General features: G+C 35.6%; 1 protein-coding gene across 50 annotated transcripts in view; it reads left to right on the top strand.

Annotated features, from left to right (window-relative positions):
- The window catches only part of CLASP2 (cytoplasmic linker associated protein 2), a 221,376-nt gene that overhangs the window by 89,626 nt on the left and 106,645 nt on the right, over window positions 1-25,105 (top strand). For all 50 annotated transcript variants that reach the window (XM_024355363.3, XM_054681601.2, XM_054681602.2 and 47 more), the window contains 8 exons: window positions 1,429-1,521; window positions 6,221-6,366; window positions 8,735-8,870; window positions 16,396-16,466; window positions 19,834-19,893; window positions 20,998-21,075; window positions 21,705-21,872; window positions 24,259-24,314. In XM_024355363.3, coding sequence (XP_024211131.1) covers window positions 1,429-1,521; window positions 6,221-6,366; window positions 8,735-8,870; window positions 16,396-16,466; window positions 19,834-19,893; window positions 20,998-21,075; window positions 21,705-21,872; window positions 24,259-24,314 — 808 coding nt within the window. The remainder of the gene's footprint in view (window positions 1-1,428; window positions 1,522-6,220; window positions 6,367-8,734; window positions 8,871-16,395; window positions 16,467-19,833; window positions 19,894-20,997; window positions 21,076-21,704; window positions 21,873-24,258; window positions 24,315-25,105) is intronic.

Genomic DNA, 25,105 nt, shown 5'->3' with positions numbered 1-25,105 from the left:
ACCTAACTTAGTGGGTTTTCAAGCTTCTTTTGCTTGTATGCCTGCTAAAAGAATGTTTAAAGAATTATGTACCCCCTCACTGAAGTACGTTTTTGAGTTGACTCTCTTCTTCCTTATTGGGGGAAGGGGAACCTTGCATTGTGTTCCAGGGGAATGCATCATAAGATTAGGGGTGGTAGAAGGTTCTGGAAAACGGCAGAGGGGTATTGTGAAGAGAAGGTGAGAGGCAGGAAAGAGCTAGCTCAGAAGTTTCTTTAACCACATAACAGTGTTACCTGGTCACCATCTACCTCTTCAGCCTTGTCTGATGCCTTGTTCTCCTTTGCATTTACACGCATTCTTTCTTTCTCTCTTGCTCTTACTCTCTGTTAAGCAAAAGGTGAATTTAATAGCTGTTGAAAGTGGAAGATGTAAGGCAGTTTGATGAAGGTACTCAGTTGGTATCACCAGGAGTCTGTTTCTCATTTCTAATTCCTCTGCATTGTCTCCTTCCATGGTCAACAATATGGTTATAGCTGTTCCATCCTCACACCTGGGTCATTGGCTCTTCTCCTAGTCCCTTTATACTTTTTATTCCTTACTCTGGCTTTCTTTCATTTACTTTGTCACAGAGCCTTTGCACATGCTATTAACTCTCCAGGGAAAGCAAATCTGTCCACTTTGCCTAATGATATCCTACACATTCTTTAGCTCTCAGCTCAAGCTTGACTTTCCTCATAGGTCAACCCCCTCTTATGTATAAACTTTCATTTTCTTTTGTGGGACTTGCTACTTGTAGTTTCGTATTTGATGTCATTTGATTGATTTTTAAAATCTCCCTGAGTGTATTGTACTCTCCATAAGGCAAAGACCATGTCTATCTATTTGGCTAACCATAGTTTCTCCATTGCCTAGCATAGTACCTCTGTGTTATGTGAATATTTGTTAAATGAATGAAAGAATAATGGTGAACAGCAGTTTGACAAAGGGTTGGCTCCAGAGGAAACAAAATGTAGCTATCCTGACTACAGTTTATCATGACTGAGGAGAGAAAATTAAAACTAACTTATAACATGTCCTTTTTGTAATATTGGGTAATATGTATATGAATGCAATAAGATAGGTTATACACTTGAAGTCATTTTGAGAAATTAGACTTTTATTTATTCTTAGATATTTTACATCTTGTTTTTAAAATTACGAAGCATTTTGAGAGCATATTTGAAGTTATTCATGAGGGAAGAAATAGCAAAAATGGTAACAAGTAAGGAAGAAAAATAAAGCATTTTGTGTTATTATTGTCTATAATGTATTTCTATTCTCCATTAGAAATGGTGCTAGAATGGGAAATAAACTTAATAGGTGAAAGATTATTTTAAACATCAGGGCATAATTTTGATATTGTTCATTGCAAGAAACATTGTTATAATTCTGAATCTTTTTTTTAAGATTTATTCTAGTCGAGAACTCGAAGAAACATTAAATAAAATCAGGGAAATTTTGTCAGATGATAAACATGACTGGGATCAGCGTGCCAATGCAGTAAGTTTTTGTCTTTAATTTTCTTATCTTCTTTCTTTATTGATGTTCCTTTTAAAAAACATGGAAATTCAGTAGTAGTACTATATGGTATTCACTTATAAAATAGAGAGTCTGATAGGTAACATTTCTTTCTGGAGAATATATTGATATAATACTCATTTTCTGATTTAGGATTGATTTTTATTTTGGTTTGGCTGATCAGGTGGTGCCTATCCTACACATTTGGTAGCCTCACCACATGTGCTGTTTTTGACTGGTTAGTAAAATGTGAGATTCAGAGGGCTTTAGCCTTTCTGTGGACTTATATAGTTGCTTATTAGCACTATCCTCAAGTCATATAAGGTTTACCAATAAAGCAGTTCACTTTACCTGCATGCTCAGTGTTTTCATAGCATCAATATAAATTCACAACAGGATATGCATTTATCTGGGTTTTTTTCTTCTCATGTGAATGTGATGAATATTTCTCCTGTGATTTCATTTATAAAGGTCAGATACCCTTGAGTTAAGAATATTTTATTTGGTCTAAATCCCTTAAGGAAAATATTTGATAAAATTTAAAATAATATTTGTGTTGACAATAAGCAATATATTTTTTAAATTTGTGAACTTATTGTTTACATAACCAAATTACATTTACCAAATGAGTACCTCAGAGTTTTCAAGAAGCCAGAGAAAAGGGCTGCATTTGAAGACTGTTCTGCTTTGAGAGGTCCCAATCTGGCTGATCATGAAAATCCCTCTTTTGATGAATTAAATCAAATGCAGGGCCTTTTGACAAATATGGCTTTTATGACACTATGAACAAAGGACCATTTTTGTCTTTGTTAGGAAGTCTACATATCTTAAAACATTGAAATACTGTTTTTAACAGAGAGTATTCCTCCAAATTTGTTAAATATGGCTCCTATTCTTCAATTCTGAGATGAGTCTGATACAGAAAGATTTTTTGTCACAGGTGATCTGTAGAGAAACATGACAGATTAAGTGTTATTAGTATAAAATGTGAACTTTTTACTTAAGGGTTTTTTTGGTTTTACTTAAAAACTACCCATTTGGAAACAACAGATGGTCTTTTGATTTTTTTTTATTAGAAAAATGACACAGGCTTATTGTAATAAGTGAAACAATGCAGAAAACTACAGAGAAAAAGTTAATAGTTTCCTGCCTATTAAAGAAACAAACTTTTGTTGAGGCTAAGATGGGAGGATTGCTTGAGTCCAGGAGTCTGAAGTTACAGTGAGCTATGATTGTACCACTGTGCTCCAGCCTGGGCAACAGAGTGAAACGCTGTCTCTAAAAAAAATAAAAAAACAAACTTCATTTTAGAGTATATCCTTTTCTGTGTTATATGTATTTAAACATATATGACAAGATATGCACAATTTTCCCCTACTCTTTTTGTAAACCAAAAAAAAAAAAAAGAGAGAGAGATCATACTTGATACATTACTTAGTAACTTGCTTTTTTTTTTTTGGCTTAACAAATGGTGCTCATTCAGTACACCTGGTATAGATGTCAGGCACATAATAAATAGTTGCTCAGATATTTATTGAGTGCAGGTTAATATGTACATATATTCCTTAGTGTAATATATATACATGTAATATGTGTGTGTGTGTGTGTTATAGGAATCTGATCTTTGTTTGTTTTTATACTTTAAGTTCTAGGGTACATGTGCACAACATGCAGGTTTGTTACATATGTATACATGTGCCTGTTGGTGTGCTGCACCCATTACTTGTCATTTACATTAGTTATATCTCCTAATGCTATCCCTCCCCCCTCCCCCACCCCATGACATGTAATTTTTATAATCATTTACCATTTGATGGATTTTCAGTTATTTTTTATTGTTTTGCTATTTTAACAGTGTTTCAATAAACATCCTTACACACTTTTGTAACAATGGTGCTTTTATTTTTGTAGGTTAGATTTTAAAATGTGGGTTGTTGGGTAAAGAGTTGCTGCAATTTTATTTTAGTAGATGCTGCCAAAATATTTTGAACAAAGGTATTAGTCATGTATAATCTTACAGTGTTTGAGAGCATCTGTTTTCTTTTCAATTTTAAAAAATTTTTGCCATTGTGATGGGGAGAAATGTGTCTTTGTGAATTTATCACTAGTAACTTTTAACATATTTAAATGTATTTATTTTACCCAATTTAATCACAGGTTACAATAGTCTCCCCTTATCTATGGTTTCAGTTTCCATGGCTTCAGTTACTCATGGTCAACCATGGCCAGGAAATAAGAACGTACTTTGATAGAGAGAGACCCGCATTCACATAACGTTTGTTACAATATATTGTTATAATTTTTCTATATTATTACTGTCAATCTCTTACTGTGCCTAATTTATAAATTAAACTTTATCATAGGTAAATATGTATAGAAAAAAAAGCATATATAGGGTTCAGTACTATCTGAGGTTTCAGGCATCCACTGGGGGTCTTAGTACATATCCCTTGCAGGTAAGGGGAAACTACTATATTTGTCTTTTTCTTATTTTATTGTCATTCTTTGTGTATCATCTTATACGTTGCAGGTAATTTTATCCTACCATATTGTGATTTTTATTTTGTTTTTAGTTATAATTTAGACACTTGAAAATTCTCCTCTGTTTATGATAGTTTTCCCTTCCTTATATGCCCAAGATTATATAATATTCTTTTGATTTTTTTTCTAATGTCCATAGCAGGGTTTTTTTACATTTACATCTTTATGCATCTGATTTAACTTTAAAGACATATTTTAAAATTTAGAAAACCTCGAGTTAAATGTGAAATTATATACAACAATGGTGTGATAAGTAGACTTTTAGCTTCTGAGTGTGTATGAGCACAGATGTGCACGTGTGTGTATCTCTTTATCAATGTAGTTTTATTATGTATGTCTGGTTTTCATGTGGATAACATTTGGCAATCAAATATTGAAAAAGTAATGATTTTTCTTGTCTAGTTGCTCTGGCTAGGCCTTCTAGTACTCTGTTGAATAAAAGTGTTGAAAGCAGGCATCCTTGTCTTATTCCAGACCTTAGAGGAAAGGCTTTCTGTTTTTCCCTGTTCAGTGGGATATTGGCTGTGGGTTTGTATTGTATTGTATAAACCACATGCAGGGAGAACAGTATGGAAGTTTCTTAAAAAATAATAAAAATAAAACCACAGTATGATCCAGCAATCCCACTGCTGGGTATATATCCAAAAGAAAAGAAATCAATATATTGGAAAGATATCTGCACTTTCTTGTTTATTGCAGCACTATTCACAAAAATCCAGGAGATGGAATATACCTAAATGTCCATCAGTGAATAAATGGATAAAGAAAATGTGGTACATATACACATTGGAATATTATTCCACCATAAAAAGGATGAAATCCTGTGGCTTGCAACAACATGGATGGAACTGGAGGACATTATGTTTAGTGAAATAAGCCAGTCACAGGAAGAAAAAGATTGCATGTTCTCACTAATATGTGGGACCTAAAAAAAAAAATTGAACTTGAGATAGAGAGTACAATAATGGTTACCATGGACTGAGAAAGGTAGTTGGGGGTTGGGTAGGGAGAATAAAGAGGAGATGGTTGAAGGGTACAAAAATACAGTTAGAGCAAGAATAAGATCCAGTGTTAGGCAGCACAATAGGGTGACTGTAGTTAACAATAATTTATTGTATATTTCAAAATAACTAAAAGAGTGGAATTGGAATGTTCCTAACGGAAAGAACTGATTGATGTTTGAGGTGATGGATACCCCAGTTACCCTGATTTGATTGTTACACATTGTGTGCTTTTATCAAAATATCACATGTACTTCATAAAAATGTACAACTGTTATGTATTCATAATAATTAAAAATGTAAGAAATTAAAAATTCAACAGCAGGCCAGATGTAGTGGCTCACTCCTGCTGGGAGGCCAAGGTGGGTGGATCCGTTGAAGCCAGGAATTTGAGATCAGCCTGGCCAACACAGTGAAACCCCATCTCTACTAAAAATACAAAAATTATCCAGGCACGGTGGCATGTATCTGTAATCCCAGCTACTGGGAAGGCTGAGGCACGAAAACCACTCAAACCTGGGAGGTGCAAGTTGCAGTGGGGCTGCAGTGGCACCACTGCACTCCAGCCTGGGCAACAGAGCAAGACACTGTCTCAAAAAAAAAAAAAAATGTTCTACAGCAAAAATAAGTAATGCTAGAAGTTTCCAAATTTGGCACTTTTAAAAATAGGCTCCCTTAGTAGATAGTGATGGTAATGGTCACACAACATTGTGAATGCACTAAATGCCACTGAATTGTATACTTTAAAATGGTTAAAATAGTAAATTTTGTTCATTTGTATTTTACCACAATTAAAAGAAAGACTCCCTGTTATCACACTGGGGATTAAGCTAAAAGACAAATGAATAAATAAATAAAATAGATTCCCTTAAAACTTTGGAATTTATATACTTATAGATTACATTTCTCTGTCGTGCTTATAACTAAATCTGTAATGTTATTTTTCAGACAGCTTTTTGTTGGCATATTTATTTACAAGATACATTTAATGCTACTAAGATGTCTGAATATAGTAATGTAATGAAACATTATATATGTTTCATTTATTAGAAAGTTTTTGTTTGAATAATGAAGTTTAGGTAGCTTCTTTTTTTTGCACTTCCACCTTTTTTGTCAATAATGAAAATTCTTTATTTCAGCTGAAGAAAATTCGATCACTGCTTGTTGCTGGAGCTGCACAGTATGATTGCTTTTTTCAACATTTACGATTGTTGGATGGAGCACTTAAACTTTCAGCTAAGGATCTTAGATCCCAGGTGGTTAGAGAAGCTTGTATTACTGTAGCGTAAGTATATTCCTTTTATGATAAGTGTTTTTTATGAATGAATTTAGTATTCACTGATTCCTTGCTCATTAAGTCAAGCAGTAGCAAGATAGCTAAAAAAGTATATGATCCAAAAATCATTTTTATTATACATAAGGATTCAATCTGTATGATTTTAAAAAAATTCCTTAACAGCTCTTTATACCAACATTTTAAGGTTGGTATACAGATATTTAAAATATCTAAAGCCTACTGGTGGATTTTTTATCATTAATTCTTCAAGTATAAGATGAAAATGAATGGGTCTGGAAACTGGCTGTATTCACTTTTCTCACTACTAATTTGGGTATAAACACTCAATTTCTGATATTTTAGCAATTATTCTGGCATTACAACATGCATCATTAACTTAGCAAAACCTAAACTTTAAGTTTGTAGTCTTCCACAATACAAGGATGGTAGAACTTCTATTTATTACTATTTCTGACCTAAGCAGTGTTGTTGCATATGCATTCCTTTGAAGATAGGGAACAAAAAGTGCCCACTAGCAATATTTCTAATCAGGATTGTATTAGATATTCTAGTCAGAAATGAAGAAAAAAAAGGCAATATAAGGATTGCAAGAAAAGGAACAAAACTGCCATTATTAACAGATGATATAACTATCCATGCAGAAAACTACAAGAGAATCTACAGATAAATTATTATAATAAAGGGACTTTGGCAAAGTTGCAAGATACAAGTCCCAGTATACCAAAATGACCCAATATCTCCAACTAGCAAAGAAAACCCAAATTAATACAAAAACCCATAAAATGTAACCATGAAAAATACACTTAAAACATGACTAGCTCTCTTGCAGAAAATTGGACAATATATGTAAAACATCTGTTTCCACATAATAGACAGCAGACAGGGTAGGAGTGGATTTCTTAAAAGATGCAAGTATGAGTTTTGTCCTGGAGGCACTATGGGGAAGGAAGGGGGAACCTAAGCAGAGCAAGGCAGTCTCACTGAGATGAGGAAACAGAGACTAGAGTTTCAGAGGCTGAAGTGGTCACAATTGGCAGTGCAGAATACTGGAGAGAAGAGGGGAGATTCACACACACACACACACACACACACACACAAAGAGCTACAGAGATCATAATATGGGAATCCATGAGTCTAGATGTATACTAACCTGCCCATGTAAAAGGTACAACTCTCTGAGGAAGGAAGGGAACGAATGCCTGGGAGCTGTAAGATAAACAATTCCCAGAGCTCATATAGGGATAGGAGAGGTTTAAGATCTGACCAACCAGAATGGAAAAACCTTGGTGAACACCAAAGGCAGTCAGTAGAAACCCCAGAAAGGCCATTGCATAGGAATAGTACTAAACCAGCTCCAAAGTAAGGCAACTCTTGACTCTGCCTCTCCCAACAAGCTTATAAAGATCAAGCTGATTCTCAAGTACATTACCTGCCTACCAAAGTAAAACTCATGCTCTTTAAAGGAAGACAACATCCAAACATATCCACACCTCCCTGCTTTTCATTTGAGGTTCCTTTTTGCCTGTGAGTTCAGACATTGGAAAACTAATATTATAACAGTGCATAGGTCGGAATCTGAGCTCTTTGAATCAAGAACCTGAATTATTGGAGCTAACTCTATCCCAACCATGTTTTCAGTAAGATACAAATATATAAAAATTAACCAGTATTGCAAGCATTGTCAGCACTTTGAGTAGTTACAATATCCCTCCTAGTTTAACTAAAATCATACAATGAAAGGCTGGTTTAGTTGTTTAAGTACACAATTGGAAAGAGAAGTCAGATGTCCTAAAGATCACCCAATAAGATATGGTAGAGTTGTATTTTTGACTGCGGATTTGGAAATCCTACTCCAAAAAAGTGAGGGAGTATTTATGACTAAAAAAGGCGTGATACTATTAATAGAAATAAAGAATATCTTGAGGAGTATTGATTTGAGTAAGATTTTGAACTTGTTTGTAAAAATATGCTGAATTTAAGATTGATAATGGACCATCAAAATGGAAATAACTCATGGATCAAGACCGAAGGTCAGAACCATCAGAGCTGATTATTTCACCTGATGTGTCCTCAGTTAATAATTAAATTCTGAAATCAAATGGCTTCTCCAAGTGCTAATTGCAAAGAGATGAGGAAAATGCCGGATTTCAACTTTGGACTAGCCAGTTAAAGATGGGGAAAAGAAGGAAATATGTAGTATCTAGGTTTCCCTTTCTTTCTTCTGTTTTTCTGCCATTACAACTGATTAAAATACAAATTCCTAAGTTAATTGAGTAAAAGAGTATTTTAAAATTATATGGTTCTATCTATATTTAATGTTAAACTATTAAAAAATACTTTTTGTCTTCCTTTGTAGCCACCTTTCAACAGTTTTGGGAAACAAGTTTGATCATGGCGCTGAAGCCATTGTACCTACACTTTTTAATCTCGTCCCCAATAGTGCAAAAGTCATGGCAACTTCTGGATGTGCAGCAATCAGATTTATCATTCGGGTAGGTTTGCTCTCTCGTTTTCTACTGCTGCCTCCTCCCCCCACTTTTGTTTCTTCTTCCTCCCCCTTTTTCTCTCCTTTCCCCACCCCACCCCTCTCTCTCAATGTAAAGTCATGGAGTTTCTTTTTGAACCCCAAAAGCAAATCATTTTTGAATTATTTTTCTGATAGTGAAAGCCACAGATGGTCATTATAGAACTAGAGGATTGCAAAGTAAACATGTTTGTATATGGAATAAAATACATACATACATGTACATATGAGTACATATATGTATCTACAGTTACGTGTGTGTATAATCACAAATGTTACAGAAAATAATAAAAGACAGGCAAATTTTTAATGTAGTTATGTGCCACCTCACAAAGTTTCAGTCAGTGGTGGGCTGCATATACAACAGTGGTCCCATAAGATTATAATATTATATTTTTACTGTACCTTTACTACTTTACTACTTTTGGATATGTTCCGATACACAATACTTACTATTGTGTTACTCTATCCTAGAGTGTTCAGTACGGTAATATTTAGTACAGTATTCAGTACAGTAATTCAGCTACAGGTTCGTAGCCTAGGAGCAATAGGCCTTAACATATAGCCTAGGTGTGGAGTAGGCTATACCATGTAGGTTTATGCAAGTACACTCTATGATGTTCATACTATGATGAAATCACCTAATGGATTTCTCAGAACGTATCCCCATCATTAAGTGAGGTATGTCTGTATTTCTCTTCACTCATATCTTGAGGAAGTCTGAAAGAACAGAGTTGAAAAAACAAATCTCTCCCTTTGAATTCTATTCCTTTGTTAGTAATCACTTTAGCAATTTAATGTGTACTTTTCCAAACGTCTATTCTGTGCCTATACAAATGTATTTGCTACACATATAGAACATGTAAGTATACATAGTATATTCTTTAACTTCTTTTTTTTTATTTTTTATTTATTTGTTTATTTTGAGATAGAGTCTCACTCTGTCACCCAGGCAGGAGTGCAGTGGTACGATCTCAGCTCACTGCAACCTCTGCCACCCGGGTTCCAGCTATTTTCCCGCCTCAGCCTCCCAAGTAGCGGGGACTACAGGCACCCACCACCATGCCTGGCTAATTTTTTTGTATTTTTAGTAGAGACAGGGTTTCACCATGTTGGCCCAGGCTGGTCTCAAACCCCTGGCTTCAAATGATGTGCCTGCCTCAGCCTCCCAAAGTGTTGGGATTACAGGCGTGAGCCATCATGCCCAGCCTAGCTTCTTTTTAAACTTCATGTACTTGGGCAACATCCCTTATCCATATGTGTAATTCTTTTTAATGTCTAAATTAGTCTTCTCTTAAGGATATAGCATCAAATGATCCTCACCAGGCCGGGCGCGGCAGCTCACACCTGTAATCCCAGCACTTTGGGATGCCAAGGCAGGCGGATCAGCTGAGGTCAGTAGTTCGAGACCAGCCCAACCAACATGAAGAAACCCAGTCTCTACTAAAAATACAAAATTAGCCAGGCATGGTGGCGCATGCCTGTAATCCCAGCTGCTCGGGAAGCTGAGGCGGGAGAATCACTTGAATCCGGGAGGCAGAGGTTGTTGTGAGCCGAGATTGCACCGTTGCACTCCAGCCTGGGCAACAAGAGTGAAACTCCATCTCAAAAAATATATATAATAATAATAATAATAATAATAATAATTATCCTCACCATTCTTATTCCTGCAGTCTTCTTCCTGGAGTCCTTTTTCTCCATTCCTTTGCCAATATTGTCTTTTATCAGTATCTTTGGCATTTTATAATTTAATAACCATTATTTCATATTCTACTTTGCATTTCCTGCATTATTAGGGATGTTAGCTATTTTTTTCCTTCTATAATTCTTCTATGGATTGTCAGTTTATACTCTGCATTTTTTCTCACTTCTAAGATCTTTTTATATATCAAGGATATTAATTCTGTGTTGCATATGTTGTGGTATTTTCTGCAGTCTGACATTGCTTCAAATATTGTATAAGCTCTTTTGTTATATATCAGAATTTTAAATTTTTATGTATTGAGACTTGTTCATTTTGTGGGTTTTGTTATAGTTAAAACAACTTTCCCAATTTCACAGTTACACAAAAATATTCAATCATTTAGAACTTCTGTCATTTTTTTCTTAGGTTTAGATCTAACTGGATTTAATTTTTGTGTGAAATATAGATTTCTAACTTCATATTTCCCCCAATACAAAGCCAATTGAGCCAGTAGCGTGTGGTGAATTACAATGTAGCCTTTTTTTGAAATGGTGTTGTTTTCATGTAATAAATTTTCATAAATATGTAAGTCTGTTTCTTAAATGTGTTTTCAGTTTCCTTGATCAGTTTGTCCTTTCCTGTTAAAAAAAAAGTAAGTTTATTCCTAATATTACTTTCCCAGGAAGTGTTCTTTTTCACTATTTTCATATTTTAAATTAAATGCTAATTTTCGTATTTTATATTAAATGCTAATTTAAAATACGAAAATGGTCCTTTTTTCCCGTTTCAGGCTTTTTTTTTTTTTAAGATTGTAGACAACCTTAATCCAGAACCTTTGTAACAATGTTAGAAAATATAGAGGCTGGGCATGGTGGCTTACGTGTGTAATCTAGCACTTTGGGAGGCTGAGGCAGGTGGATCACAGGAGTCAAGACCAGCCAGGCCAATATGGTGAAACCCCATCTCTACTAAAAATACAAAAAAATTAGCTGGGCGTGATGGTGCATGCCTGTAATCCCAGCTACTCTGGAGGCTGAGGCAGGAGTATTGCTTGAACTTGGGAGGGGGAGGTTGCAGTGAGCCGAGATTACGCCACTGCACTCCAGCCTGGGCGACAGAGCGAGACTGTCCCAAAAAAAAAAAAAAAAAAAGGAAGTATAGTGGGAATTATTGAGATCTTTGTTTTATCCTTGAATTGGGTGGGATCATATTTAACGTTAATTAAATATGATTTTTAATGTGTTTCTATGGATATAGTATATTAGATTATGGAAATTTCCTGCTGTTCACATTTTGCTAAAGTTTGATCAGGAATAGATGTTGAATTTTATCAGATGGCCCTTTAATATCTTTAGAAATGATTATCTTTGTTTTTTCATTTATTCATTATACATTCAGGAACTAAATTCTGCTTGGCCATTGTACATTAAGATACTGCTAGATTCGGTTGGCTAAGTTTAGTAAGATTTTGGCATTCATTTAAATGAATAAGTATTTTGTGAATTTTTTTTCCTGTTTTACATATTTTGTTAATATATTGTTCTGCTATTAGGGTTTAATGACCTTTAAGATTATATAATAACATTTCCATTGTTTTAGGCTCTGGGCATCTTGAATCTTTTATTTTGAAATGTTGGCGATCCTCTCGCCTCAGCCTCCCAAGAAGCTGGGATTACAAGTGTGAGCTCCTGCACCCGGCTGACTTTTTCTTTTTAGAATGTTATACATTCTTTTATATATACTTGGCAGAGGCATTATTTTGGGTTCTTTATAATTCAGTTTATAGTTTTATTGATTGTAGTGAGATTATTTAATTTTTCTAATTCTTTAGTTTCTATTTTTTTTCAACTTTTAGCTCATTTTATTTTTCTAGATTTTTGTGGTATATCTTTAGACAATTTGCACTGCTTTTTCTTTATTATTATAAGGCTTTGGGTTTTCTTCTGAGTTTGGCTTTGGCAGCATCTCAGTGATTTAAATTTACCACATTTTATTTATGTTTTCAATCATTTGTAATTTCCATTTCAACTTCTTTGAATTACATAATAATATTTTCATTTTCAGATGGTGCTTTTGTTCTTATTGTCATTATTTTTTAGTTTCATGACATTCTGATCAGGGAATTTGGTTGTATGATTTATTCTTTAGTGAATGTCTTGAAATTTTATTTGTGTTCTAGTATGTCATCACTTTATATAGGTAGTCGGTTATCATTTACAAATGTAGAATTCTTTGGCATAGAATTGAGTACTTTGTTCATCACTAAATCTAGCTTATGTTTTATTTACGTTATTCAAGTTCTTTATGGTCTCTTTTTTTTTTAAATCTACTTTATCTGGTAAATTCTGGTTCTAATTTTGTCAATTTCATTTTTCTAACAGTTCTTGATATATGTACTTTATGTATGGTCAAGGTTTTTTTACTATTATCATCTTGAAATAGTATTTTTTTCTTATATTTTGTTTCCTGTTCATTGTGCTGCTTTTCTTTCCTTTTTTTTTTTTTGTAATTTAGAAGTTCCTTATTGTGAAGAATAAAACCTTTGTTATGCTCCTCTCTGCCTTTTAAAAAGTATACATTTTATTTCATTCATGTCATTTTTTCCCTTACCCATTGAATTAAATTTAACAAAGATATTTTCATTTTCAGCAACTGTAATTAACTGTAGTTTTTTACTGCTTTTATTTCTGACCCATTTATTGGTATACTGTCACTTCCCTTTTTTTAATTGATTCTGGGTCATTCTTGTTTGGCTTTAGTGTTTTCTCACTTTTCATATATATTTTTATCTTTGTATAATTTGGTTTGGCTTTTCCTTGCCAATTCAGAATATGGGGACTAAAAATTTGACCGTTGAACTTCAGGTTCACTTTCCTTTTCTTTCACAAATTTTGTTGTTGTTGTTATGGAGTCTCGCTCTGTCACTCCAGTGGCGCCATCTCCACCCACTGCAACCTCTACCTCCCAGGTTCAAGCTATTCTTCTGCCTCAGCCTCCCAAGTAGCTGGGCTTTCAGGCACCTGCCACCACGCCTGGCTAATTTTTGTATTTTTAGTAGAGGCGAAGTTTCACTATGTTGGTCAGGCTGCTCTCGAACTCCTGACCTGCTGGCTCACTCCTGTAATCCCAGCACTTTGGGAAAGTGAGGCAATCCGCCTGCCTTGGCCTTCCAGAGTGTTAGGATTACAGGCGTGAGCCACCATGCCCGGCCCGTTTTCTTAACTTTTTATCGTTGCCTCTAAAAATGAGACTATTTGATTATTTTATAGCAAAACAACCACCACCACTACCAAGCAACCTTTAGGAAGTTTTATAAGAAGTCCCTTTGTGTGAAGATTTTCCCCACAGCAGGTCTAGGAGTCAATTGTCTTTCACTAATACTATTCTTATACAGTGGACAAGGATTTTTGACAGAAATTGGTTATCTTAAATTTATGTTAATTTTCATGGATCTTTTCTTTATTTAGTACTTCTGTCTTATTGGCTCAGATCTTTTCCTGCTGTTACTTTTGTTACACAAATTCTGAAATCCTCGATGTCATTTATCATTTTTTGAATAACTTCTTGTCTCTGTCTTAACAGCTGTATGTAAGGAAAAATTCCTTTAAATTCTACTTATTTGAAAATACCCATTTTGTGATTCTCAGGCTTTACTCTTTATACTTTGTTTTCAAATTGCTCATTTTTCACGTTATTATACTAGCCTATCATCTCACCAATAATGCAATAATTTTTAAATATTACCCCTGTTTTTCTTTGCTTTGTTTATTTCCTAAGAGTCTACTTCCTTAGATTGCTGTACTTAATTTCTAATTCTCTTTTTAATTTTAGGAAGCTTTTTTTCCCCTGTTGTCAACTTATATTAATAAAGTGTAAATTGTTCTGACTTAGTGTTTGATTGAATGCTTCATCTGTAATTGATGTAAATTTTTACTTTCCTTTGGTACAGCTCCCCCTGAGTATGATGTAGCAATGGTTAGGTTAGTTTATCTCTCCATCCTTGCCACTGTCATGGATGTGATTAACCCAGCATTAGGATTTTGCAGAAGTTAGAAGAAAAAGAGAGAAGTGTGGTAGGTAAGACCTCCTTTATAGTTGTTGTAGCTAGGGGATCTCCATGGGTTTTACCTCCGTAGTAATGTTTGAGAAGTGGGCTCTTGTGAATGCTGTAGGGAGCAGGTCCACAGAGTCCTTTCATGCTGAATTAAACAGTTGACTAACAGGCATGTCAGCACACTTTCTTGCATTATTCTCATCTTCAACAGCTTCAAGTCTATAGATCGTTTCTCTGTAGTGGCTGAAAAAAAGGTTTTTCCTTTATTTTGGTTGAGTTAGCTGTGGCAAACACTGATGTGCCATATGCACTTTCCTTCAATGAAAGACTTGTTTCCCCAATGCTAGGAGAACTGTTAGTAGACAGCCTTCTGTTGCCAGTCTCTTAAAGGATTATTTCAGCTAGAGAGCTGCCTTTCCCAAGGTGTTGCCCCTTCCCAGTATTGCCCATATCCAATAACTGATTGATGTGGAAGTATAAAGGTTTGGCCATCTTGGACCAATTCAAGAGTATTCTCAGGGACTATTTCAGTTTAGAGCTTCGTAATGGTTTTGGGCAAAGATAGCCTTGGGCTGTATCACAGTTCAATTTCTTCCTCTGCCTGCTCCACTCCTGCTTCCTTCATCTCACATTCACAGATGGTAACCCCAAGGGCATTTACAAAAAATTAATATGTAATGTACATATTTTGGGGGTACATGTGATATTTTAATGCATTCACATGTGTCAGTGTCAAATTAGGGTAATAGGGAATTAATCACCTTAAATATTTATCTTCATGCTAGGAACATTCTAATTATTCTCTTTTAGCTATTTTGAAATGTACAATAGATTGTTGTTAACCATAGTCAACCTACTGAACTATCGAACACTAGATCTTATTGTTCTAACTCTATACCTATTAATCAACCCCTTTTCACTCCCTCCTCCCCCATCCTTCCTAGCCTCTGATCATGACTAACCTATTCTCTATCTTCATGAGATCCACTTTTGTTTATCTCCCACATGAGTGAGAACATGTGATATTTGTCTTTCAAGGGCACTTCCTAATACATATCCTGCATGCTAAACTCCATCTCATAGCCTGCTTCCTAGATAACCCAGCCTGTACCATTAGCTCAGAAGGAATACAGGAGATTTAAGGAATTAAATATGTATGCTTATGTTAATGTCTATTATGAACTTTTTAGTGTTTGCTTCACTAAAGAAGGGCATAAGAATTACTAATGGAAATCAGAAGATTATGTCTTTATGGAACTTCTACTTGAATTCTAGAGAGATACGATTCAGCCAGAATGAAGTGAAAGTTCTATTAAGACCACCATTTCAAAGTGCATTCCCAATAGTTAAGGAAATAGATCCACTCGACTACCTGCTTTGATGACATTGCAATTATGATTTTTTACCAGCAGTAGCCATGGTACTTCAGAAAATGTGGCCAGTACATGCCCAGTCCCTCTTAGGGCTCCCTCTCCCCCAAAACTATATTGTCTTAACAGTTCTTTGCAGTTAAACGGTTAACTTTTCTTTGTTAGATCATATTATATCCATACCTGTCCTTTTGAAACTGTATCATCATTACATTACATTAATTCGGGAAAACTTTTCAAGACTGGTCTTAATTTCTTTCAAATCTAATATCTGGTCTTTTTGTCCTCTTGTAACATAACTAAATACTTGAATGTAAGGCAAATAGAAGAAAGGACCACATGAAGTGTGTAGTATTTTCAACCTTTTCTAAAACATCTTTTTCAGCATACTCATGTACCCAGACTTATACCTTTAATAACAAGCAATTGCACATCAAAATCAGTTCCCGTGAGGAGGTAAGTTTAATTTTTTGTTGTTGTTGTTGTTGTTAGTATAGCTCTGATACTGCATTGTTTACTTATTTGTCTGCTGCAAGAATTGGTCATTAATTTCTTGCCTTCCAGAAAACCATAAAAAAGTGTTTTGTTTTTTTTTTTAATCATATCTCATGTAAGGGAAAAGGGATGAAGTGATTATTATGACCACCCACTTTTCTTAGTTTTATCATATTAAGCTTTGGTTTATTTGGGCTGCTGGTTGCCTTGGTTTTCAGAGAACAAGGAGTACAGAGTCAGGTCTGGGCTTGAGTCCTACAACTGCCATTGACTATTCTACCTTAGGCAATTATTTAACTGCTCTGAACCTTAGTCCCTGCATAGGTTAGTAGAGCTAATAATGTCAACCCCGTAGAACATAAGGATTAAATGAGATACACATTAGTAGAATGTAGCCTGGTGTTTGGAACGGAGTATATAGCCCTATCAGGTCTTTCAGTTAGTGTCTGCCTCTGTCTCTGGTTTCTACAATTCTTAACATCACACCTGTAAACCTGAATAACAAGAGAGTTTCTCTGAAAGAAAATGATATTAGTATTTATGCAGGAATGAGGATTACAGTGGTATTTTGCATACGATAGTAAACTATGCGTATTCAGGGAGGTAAAGGAAAACAAAGGTTTTTAAAGGAAAAATGAGGAAGATTACATAATCATTTTGAGGTGGTTATCCTGGGCTACAAGGATCAGTAACAAAGGTGATGCCAACTTGAGGTTGGACAGGCAGTTGCTGCGTAGATGTCCTTGCAGAATTTTTGTTTGTTTGTTTGTTTGTTTTTGTAAGGTTGCGATAGCCTTTGTGCAAGGTTGTGTTTTTTTGGAGTCTTTTGTGATAGCTCTTGTTATCAGTCATTTATTCATAAGAACTCTCCCTTAATGGCCTTCCTCAGCTCCATTTGTCAAGTGTATGTGTATGTGTGTGTGTTGTAACACAAATGACTTCATTTTGATTCTGACAACTTCACACCACTATCGCCAACAATAATAAAGACAGGAAAAACAAGATTTGTACATTTGATGTTTAAGAAGATTGTGAAGAACTCTGCCTTTTTAAATTAGGTAAATATGTTTAATTAAATACTGTGTTAGGAAGAAGCTGAATAAGACATTGTTATTTGAAGTGGTTCAAACTTTTGACAACAGTTGTTCAGTCATCTCTGTCTTATGTCAGGGGTCAGCAAACAACAGCTTGCAGGTAAAATGTGGCCAATAGTCTGGTTTAGTACAGCCTACACATGCTAAGGGTGTTTTTTATGTTGTTAAAGGGTGATTTAAAAGGTAGGGGATGGGGGTGAAGAATATGAGACAGAGACTGTATGTGGTCCACAAAGCTTAAAATATTTACTGTCCAGCCCTTTACAGAACAGTTTAACCAACCCGTCTTACATTGAGGAAAATGGTAATTGGAAAAATAAGAATGTGACAGAAGACAAAATCAGAAAATGTACCATAGAATTGCCTTAAAAATGGGGAGCAATCCATTAACTGTAGGGAGAGTGAGTGGAGTACAACCTAAGCAGAAATGTAAAGCTATGTCATATGCTGCAGAGCCATCAGATAGGCCCCTGAGGCCAGAACATATGATAAATGAAAGGTTTCAGTGGGAAAAGAAGGTGGTTGAAGGCTGGGGAGTAGGTTGAGATCATAGTGTGGAGGGCTTTGAATGTTATGAAAAGGAATTTTGACATTATTTCATAGATAGTAGGAATCTTTGACAGTTGTAGATTTTTGGTGAGGAGGTGATGTCCAAGCCTAATTTTTACTCCAGCTATGAAAGTGATTGAGAAGAAACAATGAAAAGCATTGTTTAATTAGATAGGAGTTGTTATAATTCATGGAAGAGAGAAGCAGAGTCTGAACTAGAACTGTGTTGAACTGTGTCGATAATTGATTGAAGGTTTTATTTAATTAACAAATTCAAAGCGTATTTCACGTGTAGAAATGAGACTTGATAATTGGATATAGATGAGGAGGGCGGTGTTAAGTGCTTCAGACTGTGAGTTCTGGAGTCAGAATGCCAAGGTTTAAGTTTAACTCCATCACTTTGAGCAAGTTAATTTAACCTCCTCATTTCTCATTTCCTAATCTGTAGTATATGAGCTAAAAGAGTAGATTTGAAAGGGTATGAATTAATTCGTTGTTTTCTATGTAGTGTTTGAGTTGACATTCACTGCCTATGTAGAGACATCCATAAACCAGTTGGAACTTTGACAGCTGAAGTGATACATCAATGCTGGAGATACAGGACTAGATGTGATAATTATATCTCATAAGCAGAACTAAGGGTACAGATTATGTTGCCTCAATAAAAAGACTATAAAAAGATAAGTGGGCTAATATTGGTACCAACCAGGTGAGCATCTGTTTAAGGGAAAGTGGAGGAAAAAGTGTTAATAAAGGAAGAAATACAGGTCAGAGCTGTGTCATCAAATGCCAAGGAAGGAGAGGAGCTCAAGTATGAGACAGTTGAAGAAACTGAGAAATAGAGGACTTAGGAGAAAATGTACACAAACTTTATGTAAAGTCATATACATACATATGTAAGGAAACAGTGTAAAGATGAAAGATCCAGATTGTTGTGGCTTTCTTGATCACCATTGTATATCTTCACTGTCAAGTGCATAGATGTTTAATAAATATTTTTAAATTAATAAATGAAACTTGTTAAATTTTATTTAATTTATTTTTGAGACAGGTTCTCACTGTGTTGCCCAGGCTGGAGTACAGTGGCAGGATCTCGGCTCACTGCAACCTCCGCCTGCCAGGTTCAGGCGATTCTCTTGCCTCCACCTCTCAAGTAGCTGAGAGTACAGGCATACACCACCATACGCAGCTAATTTTTGTATTTTTAATAGAGACAGAGCTTCACCATGTTGGCCAGGCTGGTCTCGAACTCCTGACCTCAAGTGATCCACCCACCTCAGCCTTCCAAAGTGCTGAGATTACAGGCATGAACCACAACGCCCAGACTTAAGGTTTATATTTGACACACATTTTAAGTTAAAATTATGAGGAAGTCTTAAAGTATTTTTGAACTGTTTAGCATAACAATAATTGGATCCTGAGTAAGTTCAGTATTCACAGTTACTTGGGAGGCCGAGACAAGAGAATCACTTGAACCCGGGAGGCAGAGGTTGCAGTGAGCCGAGATCGCGCCATTGCACTCCAGCCTGGGCAAGAAGAGTGAAACTCTGTCTCAAAAAAAAAAAAAGATATCTAGAAACATGTCTTATGCTTTAATTTAGGGGGCAAAGTGTAGTAGTATAAAAGAAAGTGTTAATGTATTTCTCAATACAACATTTAGTTATCATTCAACTTTTATTTTTCAGACGTTCATTTGAATTTTTAGATTTATTGTTGCAAGAGTGGCAGACTCATTCGTTGGAAAGGTATGCATTCCCTCTTCCTTCCTCCCACTTTCCTCCCCATTGTCACCAGTTCTTTAGAAGTTGATGGTATTGGTTTTACATTATTTCTCATTTTGCTTCAAAGGTTATTTGTACTGGTTTTCCTTTAAAGCTGTGGTGGTGTTGTGCCCCTCTTACTCATTACAACCATGAATAGTATGATTTTCTTCTTTGTTTGTGGGATGGGTAAGGGTTTCTTAAATAGAATGGGTTATATAAGATACTCCAAGTTGAGTTGGGCAAAAGTTTAAAAATGTATCTCTAGTCATATGATGTAAGTTTCCTGAAGTGTAATCAATCATGTAATGAATGATTTAAGATGGAAGGAGCCTCCTTTCAGAGGAAGGAGATTTTTAAGAAGAGATATTTGTTGGGAGGTTTCTCCACACCAGCTGTCAGATGTCATTGGTCAAGTATATACTGGGCAATGTCTAGTGTAACTCTGAGATGAAGGAGAGGAAAATGTGGGCAGCTGATTGGTGACTGGCTATTTGCATGGCTATATTTCTCATTAACTTCAAGTTTGAAGCTTGGAAGATATTGTATTTACCTTGAGTATTTTGCTGATTTTTCATTTTCATGAAAATTCTTGAATTCTTAAAGCTCATTTTTAAAAAATAGAATTTGTTTTTTAATGTAGGCATAATATAATTTCAAGTTTTCTTGCGTTCTTCTGTGGCAGCTACTATTCAAATTTGGTCAGATCACAATTGATCACACTTAGCAAATCATTTCTACAGTGGTGGATTAGTGAGGAACCACACAGAAGATTCTTTTTTTCTCTAATTTATTAAAAATTAAAAATTTAGGTACTATGTATTTATACACTATCTGAATTCCATGTAAAAATAATTACTTTTAGATTTATAATAATTGGATTGTCAGAAGGAAACCAGACATGAATAAAACATATGGGGCAGATAATTAGAAAATCTTATGGTCTTAGATTTATTATTGTACACTAATTAATTTTTATTTTCCTCGCCTACCTGTTTGTGATTAATATGTAACATATAGGCATTAAGTACCATTTGTGGTGAAACATACAGCCATATCATAACTCTAAAGATGTATTTTATTTTATAGACATGCAGCCGTCTTGGTTGAAACTATTAAAAAGGGAATTCATGATGCTGACGCTGAGGCCAGAGTGGAGGCAAGAAAGTAAGTCAGTGTAGTATAGTTTTGTGACAGTTTAATCTTTTTAAAAAAAAAATGTATTAGGAGAATGAAAATATCAGAAGTGTCCAAGTATTTTACTTGACTAGCCCTCCAGTAAAATTAAGATTGTTTTTTCTCCGTTACATCTGTATTAGACATCTAATAGCCTCCTACATGTTGCCACTGACATGTAATCATCAGTATTCTTTTTTTGTCATAACCTATTCACTTTCATCATGAATAAAAAGACTATCACTTATCAAGTTTGTATTGTGTACCTGATATTGTTTGAAGTACTTGTTATATGTTATTTTCTAATCCTTAGAATGATCCTCCGAAGATAGTGTTATCTCCATAGATGGCAACTGAAATTTGGACACTTAGGGGTTTATTTACCCAAGGCCACACAAACTATAAGTGGCACAGCAGGTTTTGAACTGAGATCTCCTTTTCTCAAAAGCCTTCAGTCTTTCCACTGGAACTTGTTCAATTTAGAAAGTGTTCACCTGACAAATATCAGATAATGCTGAAAACCAGTGGGCTTATCTTCATCCTTCTTGAACGTACATGTTACTGTTAATGTCTAATTATGTAAAGCTATTACTTCATCTGCTTTTCTTTTTTTTTAACAGGACATACATGGGTCTTAGAAACCACTTTCCTGGTGAAGCTGAAACATTATATAATTCCCTTGAGCCATCTTATCAGAAGAGTCTTCAAACTTACTTAAAGAGTTCTGGCAGTGTAGCATCTCTTCCACAATCAGACAGGTCCTCATCCAGCTCACAGGAAAGTCTCAAGTAAGGTCATATAAATAATGATTACTAGTCTCTTCCTCTCCTCAACTCCCTGAAGTTTCATAAGTTGGATACTTGAATATCTGTTTGCTTTCACCTGAAGCCTTGAAAGAATGATAACTCTAATACACTTATTTATTTTGGTCTACTGTTTCAAGAGTTGGATTACTTTCCAGCATAATTCCTTCTCTTTGGATAAAGAGTTCTATGATTCATATTTTGCTTCAATATGTTCATGTCTGTAGAAGCCTGGGAAGCACTACATTTTTTTTTTAATACCACAAAAACAGTACTTACAATAAATAGCCCATTTAATGGAGGAATTGTAATGGAGATTCAGAAGTTATCTTGAGAATTCTACAACACTATGTGACTAGTCTGCTTTCCTTCCTAACCTCTCGCACAGCTTAAAAATTCAGGAAATCCCTCAAGGGACAACATTATCTAGTATCTGACTTAGTTCTCTGTAACTCCATTCTCATCTTGATGACGGCTACCTCAAATCCTTACTGCTTAGCAGCCATAACCCTGTTTTCTGTCTCTCTAGCCCTATGAGATTGCTAAAATTACTGATGCCTTCTCCACTTCCTAGCACTGGCCCTGTCCCTCTTCGTGACCTCTTGCCCTGTGCCATGTATCTGCAGATTTCCCCCAGGGAAGAGCAGCTCAGAGAATGTCAGCTTAGGCCAGGCATGGTAGCTCATGCCTGTAATCCCAGCACTTTGAGAGGCTAAGGTGAGCAGATCACCTGAGGTCAGGAGTTCGAGACCAGCCTGGCCAACATGGTGAAACCCCATCTCTACTAAAAATTAGCCAGGCATGGTGGCGGGTGCCTGTAATCCCAGCTACTTGGGAGGCTGAGGCAGGAGAATCGTTTAAACCTGGGAGGTGGAGGTTGCAGTGAGCTGAGATCGTGCCACTGCACTCCAGCCTGGGAAACAGAGTGAGACTCTGTTTCCAAAAAACTTCTCTGTAATTTCTTTCTTTTTGGGATCTTGACCACCACAAAGATTGCCGGTTGCCTTGGCAACTCTGATGCAGAACTGGGACCAGGGTGAGGCAAGTGAGGCACCTAGGGTACAGAATTTAAGCAGGCACTCACTGGGTCATTCAAATACTGTACTAAAGTTCAGTTGCTTATAGGTTTTCAGAGTAAAAGCAGATATGATCTGATTTCAAAAATAATTGTTGTAGGAATAATGACCTATCTAAACTTTTATTTAAATTTCTGTTTAAACTTCTATTTAAATTTGTGATAAGTTCCTCATCTGAAATGAGCTGTCTTTGTTGCTTTTGTTCTCTTTTTATTAACTATGCTCAGACTTTAACGTATATACGAATCACCTGAAGATCTTTTTAAAATCTAGAATCTGATTCAGTAATTTTGGGGTGGGGCCTGAGATTTTTCATTTTTTGCAAGCTCCTAGGTGATGCTAAATGCTGTTTGTTCATGGACCATATTTTGAGTACAAAGGATCTAAAGGAAGATATTTTATATTGCTCTAATGTAACATTTTTTAAACATAAACAACTTTAGATTCTGTGAACCTTAAAGTGATCCGCCTCAATCTAAGAGAATAACAATTTTGGGAGACACTTATAAAAATAATATGATGTTAGCTTAAACATTACACGGACATTACAACCTTACAACTTAGGTGAGAGAGGCTTTGGTTATGCTGAGTTGCCTATGTGCTAGTGATAACACTACCCCTTTCTTCTTCTAAGTAAAATATCTCAGGATACAAGTGAAAAATAATAGTACGGTTATCGAGTTCTCTTTGGTGGTCACCATGATGTGTGTTGAGGAGCAGACTGAACAAAGGCAACCTGATCCCTGTCTCTGTAGAGCTTAGTCTTTATTCACTGCCAGTATTTTATTTTTGCTTCATAGCTAATTGAGACACATTGATACCTGATGATTGGGAGGAACTGTTCTAATGCGATTTGTAAAAGGAGAATTCAAATTGGAAGTACCAGCTAGGCACGGTGGCTCACACATATAATTCCAGCACTTTGAGAGGCTGAGGTAGGAGGATCACACTTGAGCCCAGGAGTTTGAGACCAGCCTGGGAAACTTAGGGAAACCCGATCTCTATTAAAAATTTAAAAATTAGCCACGCTTGGTGGCAGGCACATATAGTCCCAGGTAACTTGAGAGATTGAGGTGGGATGATCACTTGAGTCTGGGAAGTCAAGACTGCAGTGAGCCATGATTATGGGACTACACTGTAGCCTGGGTGACACAGCAAGACTCTGTCTCAAAAAAAAAAAAAAAAAAAAAAGAAATACTTCTCAACTTTCCACAAAATTCAGTAGTATTTTATTGGTTTTTATCAGAGGAGTGTTAAATTGTCTTCTTACTAAAAGCATTTTTTATACTTTGCAGTCGCCCTTTTTCTTCCAAATGGTCTACAGCAAATCCATCAACTGTGGCTGGAAGAGGTAATTTTCTCTTTAAATAAGAGTTATAACCTATTTTATCTTTGAAACAGTAGCCTTCAAACTCTTTTGATGTGCTCCATAGTGAAAAGATCATTTTACTTGGTAACTCAGTACCACACATATGCACTGTACCTGTATATGTATACGTGTATACATATATAATAAAACCCGAAGTTCCAGGAAGCCATACTTACTCTTACTTGTGATGCACTCTGTTTTCAATTGTTTCATTTCTTCATAATGCTTCTCATGACTCACTCAGTTGATTTTACAACCTATTAATGGGTCATAACTCACAGTTTATAAAACTCCTGACCAGCCTGGCCAACATGGGGAGACCCCATCTCCACTAAAAATACAAAAATTAGCCGGGCATGGTGGCACGTGCCCATAATCCCAGCTACTCAGGAGGCTGAGGGAGGAGAATCACTTGAACCCAGAAAGTGGAGGTTGCAGTGAGTTGAGATCACGCCACTGCACTCCAGCCTGGGTGACAGAGCGAGACTTTGTCTCAAAAAAAATTAAATAAATAAAAATAAAAAACTGAAAAACTGAAGACCAGAAATTGAATGACTTAATTTGCATTCCCATGGAGTGGCAGAACCTCCATTAATTTTTTAATATCTCTACTCCTGGACTAGTTTTTCTTGTATTTTTATCATAGTAAAAAATAATACTGCTGCCTTCTATTTATCTTGTACAGTGCTTCCTTTGCACAAATCAGTCCTAAACATCATCTCTTCATCTGCAAAACAGTCCTATGAATTTTACAGTCACAATGTCATCATTTT

The sequence above is a fragment of the Pan troglodytes genome, chromosome 2 (assembly GCF_028858775.2).
Source record: "Pan troglodytes isolate AG18354 chromosome 2, NHGRI_mPanTro3-v2.0_pri, whole genome shotgun sequence".
NCBI classification, from domain to species: Eukaryota; Metazoa; Chordata; class Mammalia; order Primates; family Hominidae; genus Pan; species Pan troglodytes.
Note: the sequence above shows the minus strand (reverse complement) of the source record. Positions and strands in the feature narration are given on the sequence as shown.